Below are 18,347 nucleotides of genomic sequence, written 5' to 3'. Positions count from 1 at the left end.
CTCTTTCACACCCCCTTACACTGAAAACCCATCTGTCTCAGTGTTCTGCTTTTGGGTTTCACACTGCAGTACTAAACCAGGCTCCTAACACTGGGAGTGGCAAAGAAAATAGAGATAGAAATAGAGATGACCATGATATTGACATGATACAAAGGGACAGGGTTGTATGGGCCCTATCTATAGACTGAAAAATCCCTTCCTGGCCCCTAGATAAAACCCTTTCCTGGCCCCTAGATAAAACCCCTTCCTGGCCCCTAGATAAAAACCCTTCCTGGCCTCTAGATAAAACCCCTTCCTGGCCCCTAGATAAAACCCCTTCCTGGCCCCTAGATAAAACCCCTTCCTGGCCCCTAGATAAAACCCCTTCCTTGCCCCTAGATAAAACCCCTTCCTGGCCCCTAGATAAAACCCCTTCCTGGCCCCTAGATAAAACCCCTTCCTTGCCCCTAGATAAAACCCCTTCCTGGCCCCTAGATAAAACCCCTTCCTGGCCCCTAGATAAAACCCCTTCCTGGCCCCTAGATAAAACCTCTTCCTGGCCCCTAGATAAAACCCCTTCCTGGCCCCTAGATAAAAACCCTTCCTGGCCCCTAGATAAAACCCCGTCCTGGCCCCTAGATAAAACCCCTTCCTTGCCCCTAGATAAAACCCCTTCCTGGCCCCTAGATAAAACCCCTTCCTGGCCCCTAGATAAAACCCTCTCCTGGCCCCTAGATAAAACCCCTTCCTGGCCCCTAAATAAAACCCATTCCTGGCCCCTAGATACTGTATGATAGATGCATGATACTCTGTACGTGGAGTCGAGTCGAGCTCTCCCCCCACAGTTGAGCTGTAGTGTTAATTAAACTGGGTCAAGAAGCGAAGCCAGCTAGCAGACGTTGCCACCGTTTCCCTTTTCGTTTCCAGCCTTTTAATCAGTCTACAGCAGTCAGATCATGACATGAACCAGTCCCGGTCTTAAGTGTTTCATACTGAGCTTACCAAAGATCCCTCAATTATTAACACGGACTCCATCAGGCTTCTAATGGCCAGCCTGTCATAGAGGACCAAGGCTATTCAGAGTCATTCCACACAAAGGCTGAAGTACATACTTCTACCGTACTGTTTGCTGTCCAGAGTGATGAAATTAAACGTTTGTCCCATTATGACATTCCCCAACGGTAATACTCCTTAAAAAGCACTTCACTTTGTCTCATTAGACCTAACGAAATGCCTTATCTGTGACTAGAATCACAATACAACTTGACTTCGCTCTTGGTGTTTTATAACCCAGAGAGAGCAAACAACCTTTGGTACAAGCTAAAAGTGTAAATTGGACATGTGTACAGTTTTCTACCTGTCCTCTTGCTTCCCTTATTCGAAATCTTCGTTATTCTAACAACCTTGAGTGTAATATACCACATGAACATAGATAAATCATCAAACAGAATTGTATTGATAAATTGATTTGACTATGGACAATTGGAAAGCTATGAATGCACACACTCAATAACATGCATGTCAAACACAAAGAACATTTAAACATTTAAGAATAAACACACCCTAGAAAACATACATACATGCACACACCAGGGTTTCATACACACACATACCTTATCCACACGCCAGGGTTTCACATACACCCTATGCACACACCAGGGTTTCATACACACACACACACCTTATCCACACACCAGGGTTTCACACACCCTATGCACACACCAGGGTTCCATACACACACACACCTTATGCACACACCAGGGTTTCACACACCCTATGTACACACCAGGGTTTCACACACCCTATGTACACACCAGGGTTTCACACACACACACACACACACACACACACACACACACAGACAGACAGACAGACAGACAGACACACAGACAGACAGACAGACAGACAGACAGACAGACACACAGACACACAGGCACACACACACACACGCACACACACCCTGTCCCCCTGTATTTCAACATGAGGTGAGCTAGCTGCTTGATGGAAGTAAATCTTGTAGAGGGAAAAGGTTTTGGTTGGGTGCACTGAGCATTATTAAATCAGTCTAATCAATTAGTCTAAGTGCTACCTTCTTACTGTGTGCTTAGAATGTGGAATGAGGCACTTTCATCTAGATGCAAGTATGTTGTGGGTGGGTGCCTGTGTGTGTGTGAGTGTGTGCGTAACCGAAAGGTTACTGGATCAAATCCCCAAGCTGACAAGGTAAAAATCTGTCGTTCTGCCCCTGAACAAGGCAGTTAACCCAGTCTTCCCTGGTTGGCTGTCATTGTAAATAAGAAATTGTTCTTAACTCACTTGCCTAGTCAAATAAAGGTTAAATAAAAAATTGACCAGACATTTGAGAAGTTTACCGGACCCATATGCATTGGGTGTGTAACCAGATTAGGGCGTCCACCCACGGTGCTCAGAATGACAGAAATAATATTTATATTATGGTAAATCATCTTAACAGAACAAGTCGAGGATGCAATGATGTGCTTCCTTACCGCGCACTTTGAAGATAGAATAGCTGTCCACATGTACGTTTCCTCAGCCAACAAGATGAGTAACAAACAGCAACATCACTAGCCTAATCATAGGAGGTGCGTGAGTTTCAGGTTTGGGGAAACACATTTTCACCATAAAAATGCACCTTCATATTAAAGCATTCCATGCATCATTACATTTGCAGACTTATGTAGATTTGATATTAATAATTTAGGCTAATAATGTAAATCACTATTTGCAAAAAATACCGCTCAATGCATGGCTGAGCACGTACAGAACAGGCTATAGGCTATATCAGGTCAGTTTCTTCTTTCCTTGCACGGGAAAACACATTTCATGCAATTCTACTACACTTTATCTGACTGGAGACATTAGCAGAATGTTTTTAGTAGCCTACTCTGCTGACATTGACAAACAGATCGATAAAAACGACCTTGTCCGTAAAATAGGCCTATGAGAAGGGGAAGGGGAGACATACAGAATATGACATCCATCTAAACTGGAGGAGGACATGAAAAGGGGAAGCTAATGATGCTCTGTGGCCAAGTCATGCTTTAGTAGCCTATTCTGAATGATTAGATTTATTTCAGTTTAGACAGGAGTAGGCTAATTAGGCTATATAATCTTGGCAATTTAATTCAATTTACTTAGGGAAAGCTTAGCTTCCCCTAGACTTATGGATGTGCCGCCTATGAGTCTATGCCAATCTACTATCCCCCATAGTAGAAAAGTTGACCTTTTCTATTGGTCAGCTTGTCGAGAAATAAATAGCCCAAACAGACTCTGGGACAGTTGTGGGACAACTAACTGAAATTTATGTAGTGCTTTATTCGGGTAGCCGGAAAGTAGAGCATTGCAGTAGTCTAACCTATAAGTGACAAAAGCATGGATGAATTTTTCTGCATCATTTTTGGACAGAAAGTTTCTGATTTTTGCAATGTTACGTAGATGGAAAAAAGCTATCCTTGAAACAGTCTTGATATGTTTGTCAAAAGAGAGATCAGGGTCCAGAGTATAGGGTGTGTGAAACCCTGGTGTGTGCATAGAGTGTATGAAACCCTGGTGTGTACATAGGTTGTGTGTGAAACGCTGGTGTGTGCATAGGGTGTATGAAACCCTGGTGTGTACATAGGTTGTGTGTGAAACGCTGGTGTGTGCATAGAGTGTATGAAACCCTGGTGTGTACATAGGTTGTGTGTGAAACGCTGGTGTGTGCATAGGGTGTATGAAACCCTGGTGTGTACATAGGTTGTGTGTGAAACGCTGGTGTGTGCATAGGGTGTGTGAAACCCTTGTGTGTGCATAGGGTGTATGAAACCCTGGTGTGTACATAGGTTGTGTGTGAAACCCTTGTGTGTGCATAGGGTGTGTGTGAAACCCTGGTGTGTGCATAGGGTGTGTGTGTGTGTGAAACCCTGGTGTGTGCATAGGGTGTGTGTGTGTATGAAACCCTGGGGTATTAAATAGTGTGTGTGTGTGTGTGTGTGTGTGTGTGTGTGTGTGTGTGTGTGTGTGTGTGTGTGTGTGTGTGTGTGTGTGTGTGTGTGTGTGTGTGTGTGTGTGTGTGTGTGTGTGTGTGTGTGTGAAACCCTGATGTGTGCATAGGGTGTGTGAAACCCTGGTGTGTGTATAGGGTGTGTGCGTGTGTATGAAACCCTGGTGTGTGAAATAGGGCGTGTGTGTGTGTGCGTGCGTGTGTGTGTGTGTGTGTGTGTGTGTGTGTGTGTGTGTGTGTGTGTGTGTGTGTGTGTGTGTGTGTGTGTGTGTGTGTGTGTGTGTGTGTGTGTGTGTAGAGGGTGCATAAGACAGTCATGACAAGGTGCGATGACTTCTGGAACCACACACACAGGCCACACACACTCACGCATGTACGTACCACATGCACGCAGGCACCACACACACCCACACACAACACAAATACACCCACACATTCAAAAACAAACACAAGTACATTGTATTCTAACTGCCCTGCAGGGTACCGTACTACATGTTGAACTGTCTACTGAGATTCCATAAAGCACAGCTCTGGAGGCAGATACATTACTTCCTCCTCATACATGATCAAATAGTCTTCCATCCCAAGAAAGACCCATAACTTCCCACCCGCTGACTGACGGCAGCAGAGACAAAGTACTGGGGATCAAAGGTCCATGCAGAGAGACAGTCCTGGGGGTCCAAGGTCCACACAGGGAGACAGTCCTGGGGGTCCAAGGTCCACACAGAGAGACAGTCCTGGGGGTCCAAGGTCCACACAGAGAGACAGTCCTGGGGTCAAAGGTCCACACAGAGAGACAGTCCTGGGGGTCAAAGGTCCACACAGAGAGACAGTACTGGTGGTCAAAGGTCCACACAGAGAGACAGTCCTGGGGGTCCAAGGTCCACACAGAGAGACAGTCCTGGGGGTCCAAGGTCCCCACAGAGAGACAGTCCTGGGTTTCCAAGGTCCAAACAGAGAGACATACATTTGCTGATGTCATGGATAATGGGATAGGGGTTGGAGTGGGGGTGGATTGGTACACTTTTAGAAAAACTAATTGCTATCTAGAACCTAAAAAGGATATTTGACTGTCCCCATAGGATAACCATTGGAAGAACCCTTTTTGGTTCAATGTAGAACCCTTTCCACAGAGGGTTTTACAAGGAACCAAAAAGGATTCTACCTAGAACCAAAAAGGGTTCTCCTATGGGGACAGCCAAAGAACCCTTTTGGAAGCCTTTTTTCTAAGAGTGTAGAGGGAACGTGGGCAGGGGCTTGAAAATGACTTTCTTCCAGGAGCACAGGAGTGGGATTTGAACATGTGCACATTGGGGTTATTATGGTTCACCAAGCATCGGACCCAGGCCCCTCCTCAGTGCCCCAATAGCAAGCATCTTTACCGTGCTTCTGTTTTGGAAGTTTTCGAAGCATGATAGACAGGTGATGTACAGCACTGGAAATAGAGATAAAACACAGCTACAGTAGGCCCCTATTTAAGTGGCACGACATCTTATTCAGACTGTTTATTTCCAACTATTACTTTGTTTTCTCAGAAAGCGTTTCAAATCTGAAAGCAAATACTGTCTGAGAACGGGCCCTTTCATTTCAGATGCCTAGTGGGAGCCATGCCAACGGGAAATAAACGTCTGAGAGTGAAAACAAACGACTGAGGTCTTAATTGCGAGCTTGTGTTCTTCGCTTGCCTAGTTAGTGAAATAATGTCTTAATTGTAATTTCATGCGTGTAGCGTTTGATTAATTTAGACATGAAGGTGAAAGCTTTCCAAGGCTCCTGGAGTAGGCTGAAGCGTGTTTACACACCAAAGTGCACGAAAGTTAGAGACTGTCAGGAGGTGGATCAGGCGCAGGAGAGCAGAGATGAGTCTACAAGGTATTTAATTCCACGACAGCACCAGTATACAGACAATCCTCACGGTGCGGAGAAATACCGGTCACTCGAAAATAACGGGCGTAAATACATAACCCGGCAAACAATAACCAGTCGACAAGAACCGACATGAACAATATATAAACACGCACACTAACATGTGGGAAACAGAGGGTTAAATAATGAACATGTAATTGAGGAATAGAAACCAGGTGTGTAGAAAACAAAGACAAAACAAATGGAAAATTAAAAGTGGATCTGTGATGGCTAATAAAACGGTGACGTCGACCACCGAACGCCGCCCGAGCAAGGAGAGGGACCGACTTCGGCGGAAGTCGTGACAGAGATGTTCCCTCAGGGTTTCCATGATTATATGTCCTCTGTACAACACTCTTCACATACCCTAGCTAAGTTCACACCTATAGGACTCTCACTTCACTAACTTTCAAATAACATTTCTCATTTGCACCTACTTATTTAGGTTATAAGAACATGGACGTGTAGAGCAAGGCAAGAGAGAGAGTGAGTGAAAGAGATGAAGGAATAGGTTACTCCAATGAGATGAGGAGAAAGACTGATATAGTGAGATATAATGTGGTTAATTAAACCTCCATCCAAAACAGAACAATTGTGCATTGTTAAATGTGAGCACCACACATAGTGCGATAAAGCATCCTTCACTCAAATAATTTTACAAATAGATTGCTCTGACTCAGAAATGACACTGTTGTGAGTGTTCTCGGACCACAAACAGAGAGAACATAACATGCATTGTGACTCGTGTCAGTATCACGCAACATGGCTAATTGAATGTGATAACCACTAGTTTTCCAAAAGCCACAACAATTGAAACAATCCCTCTCACAATCTAAATTATTCATCTGGGTTGGTAATGAAGTACAACGTTTGTTCTGTGCAGCAGTCAAGAAATCTGCAGGAGAGGCTTCAGCCCAACCTATTCATGTATTTGATTCAACCCTGATGAATGCAGTATACAGATTACTGATAAGCCTAGAGCGAAAAGGCCTAACACACATATCAAAGTGATTTTTCTATTTTTAACTACAGTGCATTCAGAAAGTGTTGTTACTTTTTCTCATCAACCTACACACAATAACTCATAACGACAAAGGTTTTTAGACATTTTTGCTCATTTAAAACAATTAAAAATGGAAATATCACATTTGCATAAGTATTCAGACCCTTTACTCAGTACTTTCTTGAAGCACCTTTGGCAGCGATTACAGCATCGAGTCTTCTTGGGTTTGATGCTACAAGCTTGGCACACCTGTATTTGGGGAGTTTCTCCCATTCTTCTCTGCAGATCCTCTCAAGCTATGTCAGGTTGAATGGGGAACATTGCTGCAAAGCTATTTTCAGATCTCTCCAGAGATGTTCGATCGGGTTCAAGTCCAGGCTCTGGCTGACCCACTCAAGGACATTCAGAGACTTGTCCCGAAGCCACTCCTGTGTTGTCTTGGCTGTGTGCTTAGTGTCATTGTCCTGTTGGAAGGTGAAGCTTCGCCCCAGTCTGAGGTCTTGAGCGCTCTGGAGCAGGTTTTCATCAATGATCCCTCTGTACTTTACTCCGTTCATCTTTGTCTTGATCCTGACTAGTCTCCCAGTCCCTACCGCGGAAAGACATTCCCACAGCATGATGCTGCCACCACCATGCTTCACCATAGGGATGGTGTCAGGTTTCCTCCAGATGTGACGCCTTTCATTCAGGCCAAAGAGTTCAATCTTTGTTTCATCAGACCAGAGAATCTTGTTTCTCATGGTCTGAGAGTCCTTTAGGTGCCTTTTGGCAAGTGGGCTGTCATGTTCCTTTTACTGAGGAGTGGCTTCCATCTGGCCACTCTACAATAAAAGCCTGATTGGTGGAGTGCTGTAGAGACGGTTGTCCTTCTGAAAGGTTCTCCCATCTCCACAGTGGAACTCTGGAGCTCTGTCAGACTGACCATTAGGTTCTTGATCATCTCCCTGACCAAGGCCCTTCTCCCCCAATTGCTCAGTTTGGCCAGGCAGCCAGCTCTAGGAAGGGTTTTGGTGGTTCCAAACTTATTCCATTTAAGAATGATGGAGGTCACTGTGTTCTTGGGGACCTTCAATGCTGCAGAAATGTTTTGGTGCCCTTCCCCAGATCTGTGCCTCGACACAATCCTGTCTCGGAGCTCTACGGACAATTCCTTCAACCTCATGAATTGGTTTTGCTCTGACATGCACTGTCAACTGTTGGACCTTATATTGACAGAATTTACCACAGGTGGACTCCAACCAAGTTGTAGAAACATCTCAAGGATGATCAATGGAAACAGGATGCACCTGAGCTGAAATTTGAGTCTTATAGCAAAGGGTCTGAATACTTATGTAAATAAGGTTTTCTGTTTTTTAGATTTAATACATTTGCAAAAATTTCTAAAAACCTGTTTTTGCTTTGTCATTATGGGGTATTGTGTTTAGATTGCTGAGGTTTTTTTTTTTTTATCCATTTTAGAAAAAGGCTGTAATGTAACAAAATGTGGAAAAAGTCAAGGGGTCTGAATACTTTCCGAAGGCACTGTACGTTACCCAACATAACTGAGACAGCAATTTTGAAGAATTAAACAATCACAGCAAACAGTGAATGTTCCTACAACTTTACGTTCCAATGGGGTCCCAATTTGGTTTCCAACTAGCTTGACAAGATCCCATGAATATTTAAAAAAATGTCCCGGGGTAATATTATATGACAAACATTAGTAGAAGTACATGCCATAATGGTTCTAAGAACATTTGGAGAATGTTTGTTTTTGACATTTTTAGAATATGTTAATCAAACGCTCATTGAGAAAACATTATAGCCATGTCATGGGAACATCCGAGGGAACCTCTGTCAAACTTTTGGGGGAACTTTTAGAAAACTTTATAATAGCACAACATTCTCAAAACGTCCCTGCAAACATTCTGAGAGTTTGGGGTAAACAGAAATTGTTAGCTGGGTTTAGACTACAACCAAGTCCACAACAAAATCAACAACAATGCAGAATTCTCACCAGCTATTCCACAACTGTTTACAATAATTGACAAATTGTCTATTTCTTGGACACTTTTCTCCCCTGAACTGATCAGTCTGTCTAAGGTTAACTTAAACTGTAGAGGCCACCCACTCCAAATACCAACTCAGTAAGAGCGCCACCTATAGATAACACTGAGTATATAAGTACATTTGTATATGAACAGTGTAAAAATAGCACATGAGAATGATAAATAGACACCGGAGCTGTTGTATAAGACTATTCTGCAGTTCCATTTCCTCACCCTAGGAGCTGTAGCTACATAACTGCTACTGTGATACTCAAATGGATTCTTTGGCGGTCTCTCCCTTCCATGCACTTTGCATAAGATGGAGCATTAAAATTGGCATTGGAAGGCTTCATACCCATGGAGCATGATGAGAGAGAGAGAGAGAGAGAGAGAGAGAGAGAGAGAGAGAGAGAGCGAAAGAGACAAACCAAAGGAGAGACAGAGAAGGGGGAGAGTGGGAGACAGTGACTGAATAAAAGGAGAGCATTTCACACTTCTTGTGCAACTCCAGGGGGCATGAAGACAATTCAGTAATGAATAACACACTCACTATCTGAGTCTCTCTCCTACAGAGGGAGAGGAAACAGAGAGGATGAGAAAGGTGCCAAGAAAGAACCTCTTCCAGCAGAGGGACAGAGGAAGAAGGGATACAAAGAGGAGAGGAAAGCGCTGAAATCTTAAATATAGAAAGAGGAAGAATATAATAGCAACCGCAGATTGAAGGGGACAGGTATTCAGTTTCAGGGCAACTGTCTTTTTGTATGTCACACCTTTTACTTTCAGAAAAAAGTCATCTGTAACGATAAGCCAAAGAATATGCCAAAAAGCGTGAGATGAAAATATTGTGATTGCTCAAGTGAGGGCTGTCCAGCAGCTTACACTAATGGGTGTTTCCTCTCTAGACTATATCATTTCAGTCACCAATTCAGCAAACACTTATTTCCCTCCATAATGGAGACATTATTCTCTTGGGGGCCGACACTTGACCAATTGCTTGTCATCTGGAAGGTTGAGAGGAAACTCTGTTATAATGGGGGATTTAATTACTTGTTGAAAACACCTGCCAGAGAACTTGATTCATTGCCAGTATGTCTCGGGAATGAATCATGGCACAGACTCACTGAATTACCATCGCACGCTGGCTCCATGAGTGTCCAACGCTTTATTTTCACTGTTCACATCCACCCTGGCAGACATTCATCCTTATTCTGAATGATCTGTAAATCCATGTGGGCAAGGGTGCTGACAAAGAGAACAATTGGGTTAGAAGACGTACCATGATAGGTCAATAACAGCACCAATCAAACACCAGGGAATGTAATCTGTCACACCAAGTAACCTGCTGTCCTTTAAAAGGATCAGGTGACCTACAGTTGATCCAGTAGCATCACCGTGAGGTTAAAACCCCTGATGTCCCCCAGATGATCAATCTTTAATCGATCGGTTTGTATCTGTGTGTCACCTACCTAATGCACATCATCCACTCTGCTACTCTCCCAGGCTGTGAAAGGGCACATGGTGGGCTGTTACCGTAGCAACACATGGTGAGAGTGGTAATGGCTTTTTGATTAACTGTGCCGACCAATCAACACTTGGCCATGGTGTGTCAGCAGGTTGGATTGTGAGTGTGACATTTAGAGGTGTGACTGTGGCTGTGACATGATGGGACTATTGGTATCTGAGGGAATGTGAAGTTACAAATGATTTATCTACATTAAGCACTAGTATACAGAAGAGCTGTATTCTAGTGAATGACTTCCAAAGAAGCACAACCAATATTTCTAATCACAACCTCCAACCATTGTTTCATCATGAGCAAAGAGTATCAAGTAGTGAATCCCAAAAGCCATCTACAACCACTGAGAAAGAACCTCCATGGACAACATAACAGCAGTTACAACCTCCATCTCTCAGCACTGAAAAGTCCCAACAGCACTGATTTCTGAATAGACATCGTGGCCAAGTATAATGGCACCCTTGCAAATTTCTTAAATAATTCCCTATTTGTTCTAAAATATGTTGAAAGAAGGTGAAGGTGCTTGTGTGGGGGAGAGATATGAGGTCCAAGAGTTTGGCTGTAGCATCAAAGGGCCTCATATGGGGACACCCACACAGAACCAGAGGCATACAGAACGTGTATGAACTTACACTGCCATTGTGACAACTCCTGAGATGGCTCAGACCCACAATCTAGCCCCATCAGTGATTAGAAAACCTCGCACACACACTTCTCTCTGTCAATGCCTTACACTGATGCACACAGAAACCATCAGTGATTACAATATCATCTATTTGAGCCATACACATGCAAATGCTTCACACACACACACACACACACACATTCATCTTGACTGGTTTAACATCATAGAGACACTTGGTTTGAGACTTTGATGTTGCGTGATTAAAATAAGACTGGGGAGAACCAAGACAAGATGCCTGGTTATTAACAACCTGTAATATGTTGTGTATCAAATGCCTGGTTATTAACAACCTGTCATAAATTTATACCAGACAATAAATAAAACCAGCTTATAACAAGGTCTATAAATATCCTGTGACAACCAATACATTTCCTCGTACATTTTCTCACTGCCCCTCATGCAGTGGACACACGCATGTGCACATTCAGTGCACGCACACAGCCCAATGCCAGAGAAGGCTGTATGGTCTCTTGCACCCAACAAGGACAACCTCAGGGAAGTCACATCCAGAATAAAACACTTGTCAGACAGAAAACAGGAAGGTGTGGATTGGCTGTAATACCATCTGAACCTAACTGCTTAGATATCTTCACCAAACAGTCACAGTATAATCCTCTGCTGGCCTTTCTTCCTCACAACCCCATCCTGTGTCAGCTTGGTCCCAGATCTGTTTGGCCCATCTTGTCAATGACCAAATAGGAATTGGTAAGACAGCACAAACAGATCTGTGACCAGGATATTCCTGTGTGGCTTCAGCAGTTACCTGTATATCGAATGGAGCAAAAAAACAAAAACAACTACCCACCTTAAATCAATATCAACCTCCCCCTCTTCTTGCTCTGCTCCTAATCCTCTCTCCATTCACTGTCCCATATCTCCTCTACCTCCCTCTCTCCTACTACACCTTTCCTCCACCTCCCTCCCCACTCCAGACCACTCTGGTACCCATACCTTGAGCAGGCGTACAGATGGTAGGAAGGCTGCAGCGCACAGTTTCCTAATGGTCCAGTTGATTGGCCGCGCAGCATCCAGCTGCTGGTTCATGGTTCCCGCTCCTCCCGCCTGGCTTTTCCAAGAAAAGAGCCCTTTGGAGGGGGCAAAGCAGCAGAGTCTCCGGCCAAATAGAACAACTCAGATCCCGGCAGAGCATGACCCCTAACACCAGACCACCACCTTTGTTTTGGTCCCCCGGCAGCTCAGCCCTTCCTTCACCTGGGTGCAATCCTTCCACTCTCCCTCTCCCCCACCCCTCCCTCCCCTCCCCACAGATCCACAGGGTCCGATGGCCGAGTTCTGAACGCCTGGAGCATCCAGCCCTCTCTCCACCTGCGGTATCCCAGTATCCCAGTCTGCCAGTCCACCCGGAGCATACGTTCCAGAACAGAGTAAAAAACAAAGAAAAGGAAATGGAGAAAGAAGAGAGAAGAGAGCAGCAAAAAGGAGAGGAGGAAAGGAGAGAAGAGCAGCACAGCACGGGAGAGCAGAGCAGAGCCCGTCAACTGAGCAGAGTGACAGGGAGCAGCACAGCACTGTCTCCAAGACGAGAGAGAGAGAGAGAGAGAGAGCGAGAGAGAGAGAGAGAGAGAGAGAGAGAGAGAGAGAGAGAGAGAGAGAGAGAGAAAGAAAGAAAGAGGGGGAAATGGAGAAATAAAGAGAATGGATAAGGCAGATTGAAAGAGAGAAGATATAAATAAATTAGAGAATGAGAGAGCCTGAGCACACAAGGCGAAAAGAGGAGAGAGAGGACAGGAGATGAGAGAGGAGAAGAGAGCGAGCGAGCAAGTGAGAGAAAGAGGGGAGAGATGGAGAGAGGTATGGCGCGTAAGAAAGATGCAACGAGAGGAGTGAGTGTCACAGATATAGCCCCCTTCATTTGAAATGGAGATGAATATGGAGAAATGTAACTGATATGGCATTCAAATCAGTATAATTTTAATACCGAATGCACATGTCATCCTCATCCATATTGATAAAACCATCAGAATGCTAAAGCAGGCAAACACACACTTAAAAATATTGAGTAAAAATGTCCATACTCTAAAGACCTACGTTTCTTCTGCTCCATTTCACTCTCTGTAGTGTCCCTCTTCTCCATCCCCACCCCCTTTCTCCTCCCTCTCTTTCTCTCTGCCCTTTCCACTGACTCTCTCCAGTGTGTGTGTGTGTGTGTGTGTGTGTGTGTGTCTGTGTGTGTGTGTGTGTGTGTGTGTGTGTGTGTGTGTGTGTGTGTGTGTGTGTGTGTGTGTGTGTGTGTGTGTGTGTGTGTGTGTGTGTGTGTGTGTGTGTGTGTGTGTGGAGTGCAAATTATACTGTGACATTCAGGGGTCTATTTTTGTTTCACAGGACTTTTTCACAGCAACACATTCCCGCACCTATTTGTGCGTACTCTTGCACCTGCACAAACAAAATGATGGGCCTAATAGCAAAGACATGTGCTTTAACAGGCAACATGGATTACCTTTACATGTGGCATGAACACAACCAGTCAAGATGTTTTCATCTGATTGTCAAACAAATCACTTCAAAAAGTCTGCTACCAGCACATGTTGGTCCACTCCAAAATAATCCAAACAGTGCACTGTGCACCTGCCAATTGATGAAGGGAAAGACACACCTGTTACAAAACACCAGAAAGTGTGATGTCATTCTGCGATTGTCATTACACCTACACTACACTAATTAATTGATGCGTCTTGCTGAAAAATTGACCTTCTTTCTAAAAAGAAAAGTCCGGACCCCTGGAAAGGGGCTGACATACAGGACCCGACTAGAGCTGTGTCTGTCCTGAACTCATCGGCGATGGAAACTGTGAGGGTCCAGTTGAAACAATGTTGCAAGTTCGCTAGCAGGCTGGACCCAGTTCGATAATGTTGCAAATTCGCTAGCAGGCTGGACCCAGTTCGATAATGTTGCAAATTCGCTAGCAGGCTGGACCCAGTTCGATAATGTTGCAAATTCGCTAGAGAGCTGGACCCAGTTCGATAATGTTGCAAATTTGCTAGAGAGCTGGACCCAGTTCGATAATGTTGCAAGTTCGCTAGCAGGCTGGACCCAGTTCGATAATGTTGCAAATTCGCTAGCAGGCTGGACCCAGTTCGATAATATTGCAAATTCGCTAGCAGGCTGGACCCAGTTCGATAATGTTGCAAATTCGCTAGAGAGCTGGACCCTGTTCGATAATGTTGCAAATTCGCTACATGGCTGGACCCAGTTCGATAATGTTGCAAATTTGCTAGAGGGCTGTACCCAGTCGATACAAGTTTGCTAGCGAAAGCTCAAGACAGACAGTTTTTTTTGTCTGGGTTACTCTAGCCCCTCCCTAGTGAAAGGACCCCATAACCACAACAACATATTGTCCAAAGGGACAAGCTGAAACAAAGCTGCAAACACCTCTTAGTACCCAATAATTAAAAAGTTGATAAAAAATGTCATGCTAATGCAAATGATGGATCCCCTCAGTAGCAGCCTTCACAAGTTCAGACTGGTACAGACAGATTCAATAAGCAGTGATTCAATGATTGTGTGTATGTGTGTGTGTGTGTGTGTGTGTGTGTGTGTGTGTGTGTGTGTGTGTGTGTGTGTGTGTGTGTATGTGTGTGTGTGTGTGTGTGTGTGTGTGTGTGTGTGTGTGTGTGTGTGTGTGTGTGTGTGTGTGTGTGTGTGTGTATGTGTGTGTGTGTGTGTGGTATAACAGTGACAAATACACTTCAAACCGTGGGGGGGATCTGTAGAAGAGAGTTGATGACTAATGTATCAGTCGAGGTCATTACTGTGCAAGGAGTTTAGTTAAGAACAAAAGGGGTGGCATTAGCAATAGCAATAACACCAGTCCTACTATATGTCAATACTATCAGTGCAGTGATTTACATTTCGACAGGTACGTCGTCATGTGACTGGTTCCCAGTAGGATGCCCGGGGCTCATGGGAGAACAGCGAGTAGTGTCTGTGGTCACCGTGGTGACTGGTAAGATGGAATCTATTTGGAGAGCGAGATTGCTGCACTGAGCCCTGACGGCCTCTCCCACACCGGGGTCGTGGCTGCATGCAGACTGACACACACCCACACGGAGCAACCCGCATCACACCACAAAATCACAGGTTAACCGCTACACTACTGCAAACACACACAGTATTACTCCCCACAGGTTACACCAGTACAACTAGACACCACACACACAGTATTACTCCCCACAGGTTACACCAGTACAACTAGACACCACACACACAGTATTACTCCCCACAGGTTACACCAGTACAACTAGACACCACGCACACAGTATTACTCCCCACAGGTTACACCAGTACAACTAGACACCACGCACACAGTATTACTCCCCACAGGTTACACCAGTACGTACAACTAGACACCACGCACACAGTATTACTCCCCACAGGTTACACCAGTACAACTAGACACCACACACACAGTATTACTCCCCACAGGTTTCACCAGTACAACTAGACACCACGCACACAGTATTACTCCCCACAGGTTTCACCAGTACAACTAGACACCACACACACAGTATTACTCCCCACAGGTTTCACCAGTACAACTAGACACCACGCACACAGTATTACTCCCCACAGGTTTCACCAGTACAACTAGACACCACACACACAGTATTACTCCCCACAGGTTACACCAGTACGTACAACTAGACACCACGCACACAGTATTACTCCCCACAGGTTTCACCAGTACAACTAGACACCACACACACAGTATTACTCCCCACAGGTTTCACCAGTACAACTAGACACCACGCACACAGTATTACTCCCCACAGGTTTCACCAGTACAACTAGACACCACACACACAGTATTACTCCCCACAGGTTACACCAGTACAACTAGACACCACGCACACAGTATTACTCCCCACAGGTTACACCAGTACAACTAGACACCACGCACACAGTATTACTCCCCACAGGTTTCACCAGTACAACTAGACACCACACACACAGTATTACTCCCCACAGGTTACACCAGTACGTACAACTAGACACCACACACACAGTATTACTCCCCACAGGTTACACCAGTACGTACAACTAGACACCACGCACACAGTATTACTCCCCACAGGTTACACCAGTACGTACAACTAGACACCACGCACACAGTATTACTCCCCACAGGTTACACCAGTACGTACAACTAGACACCACACACACAGTATTACTCCCCACAGGTTTCACCAGTACAACTAGACACCACGCACACAGTATTACTCCCCACAGGTTTCACCAGTACAACTAGACACCACACACACAGTATTACTCCCCACAGGTTACACCAGTACGTACAACTAGACACCACGCACACAGTATTACTCCCCACAGGTTACACCAGTACAACTAGACACCACGCACACAGTATTACTCCCCACAGGTTTCACCAGTACAACTAGACACCACGCACACAGTATTACTCCCCACAGGTTTCACCAGTACAACTAGACACCACACACACAGTATTACTCCCCACAGGTTACACCAGTACAACTAGACACCACACACACAGTATTACTCCCCACAGGTTACACCAGTTCAACTAGACACCACACACACAGTATTACTCCCCACAGGTTACACCAGTACAACTAGACACCACGCACACAGTATTACTCCCCACAGGTTACACCAGTACAACTAGACACCACGCACACAGTATTACTCCCCACAGGTTACACCAGTACGTACAACTAGACACCACACACACAGTATTACTCCCCACAGGTTACACCAGTACAACTAGACACCACGCACACAGTATTACTCCCCACAGGTTTCACCAGTACAACTAGACACCACGCACACAGTATTACTCCCCACAGGTTACACCAGTACGTACAACTAGACACCACACACACAGTATTACTCCCCACAGGTTACACCAGTACAACTAGACACCACACACACAGTATTACTCCCCACAGGTTACACCAGTACAACTAGACACCACACACACAGTATTACTCCCCACAGGTTACACCAGTACAACTAGACACCACACACACAGTATTACTCCCCACAGGTTACACCAGTACAACTAGACACCACACACACAGTATTACTCCCCACAGGTTACACCATTACACACAGTATTACTCCCCACAGGTTACCCCAGCACAACTAGACACCACACACACAGTATTACTCCCCACAGGTTACACCAGTACACACAGTATTACTCCCCACAGGTTAGACCAGTACACACAGTATTACTCCCCACAGGTTACCCCAGCACAACTAGACACCACACACACAGTATTACTCCCCACAGGTTACACCAGTACACACAGTATTACTCCCCACAGGTTACACCAGTACACACAGTATTACTCCCCACAGGTTACACCAGTACACACAGTATTACTCCCCACAGGTTACACCATTACACACAGTATTACTCCCCACAGGTTACCCCAGCACAACTAGACACCACACACACAGTATTACTCCCCACAGGTTACACCAGTACACACAGTATTACTCCCCACAGGTTAGACCAGTACACACAGTATTACTCCCCACAGGTTACCCCAGCACAACTAGACACCACACACACAGTATTACTCCCCACAGGTTACACCAGTACACACAGTATTACTCCCCACAGGTTACACCAGTACACACAGTATTACTCCCCACAGGTTACCCCAGCACAACTAGACACCACACACACAGTATTACTCCCCACAGGTTACACCAGTACACACAGTATTACTCCCCACAGGTTACCCCAGCACAACTAGACACCACACACACAGTATTATTCCCCAGTTACACCATTGAAAACACATGCCACACAGAACTTATTACTCCCCACAGGTAAACAGTCCAAACATACAGGCTGTCAGATTGGTATTCTGATCTCCTTTTGTTTGTTTTTTATATAAAGAAAACAGAAAGAAACACAACAAAGACAATCACTTAATTGAATTCCCCATTCATTCTCACAATTCCCCATTCACATTCTCACTTAACATCCAAGATGGCACAGCAGTCAGACGTCCTTTGTCCTCGTCTTGTCGTGTCCCGTGTATATATATATTTACATATTTTCTTTGCATATCTTTTCAAATATATATATATTTTTTCTTCTAAAAACTCAACTTCAAAACACTCTCCTGCAACCCGCCTCACCAATTTATATAATAAAAGTATTATTCACCTCAAATCTGAAATCCACAACAGAAGCTAGCCAATTCACTGGCTAA

The 18,347-nt window shown here is 44.8% G+C and overlaps 1 protein-coding gene across 5 annotated transcripts in view; it reads right to left on the bottom strand.

Moving 5' to 3' along the window:
• The window catches only part of LOC110525413 (transient receptor potential cation channel subfamily M member 3), a 156,362-nt gene extending 144,031 nt beyond the window's left edge, over positions 1-12,331 (bottom strand). For 2 of the 5 annotated variants that reach the window (XM_036979558.1, XM_036979553.1), the window contains exon 1: positions 12,070-12,331. In XM_036979558.1, the coding sequence (XP_036835453.1) occupies positions 12,070-12,162 (93 nt within the window). In that variant the 5' untranslated portion in view covers positions 12,163-12,331. The remainder of the gene's footprint in view (positions 1-12,069) is intronic. The other 3 variants (XM_036979554.1, XM_036979556.1, XM_036979555.1) reach the window with 2 other exon arrangements.
• Positions 12,332-18,347: the final 6,016 nt, after the last annotated feature.

This window comes from Oncorhynchus mykiss, chromosome 6, assembly GCF_013265735.2.
Source record: "Oncorhynchus mykiss isolate Arlee chromosome 6, USDA_OmykA_1.1, whole genome shotgun sequence".
Taxonomy (NCBI): Eukaryota; Metazoa; Chordata; class Actinopteri; order Salmoniformes; family Salmonidae; genus Oncorhynchus; species Oncorhynchus mykiss.
This window is presented reverse-complemented; position numbering and strand designations above follow the sequence as displayed.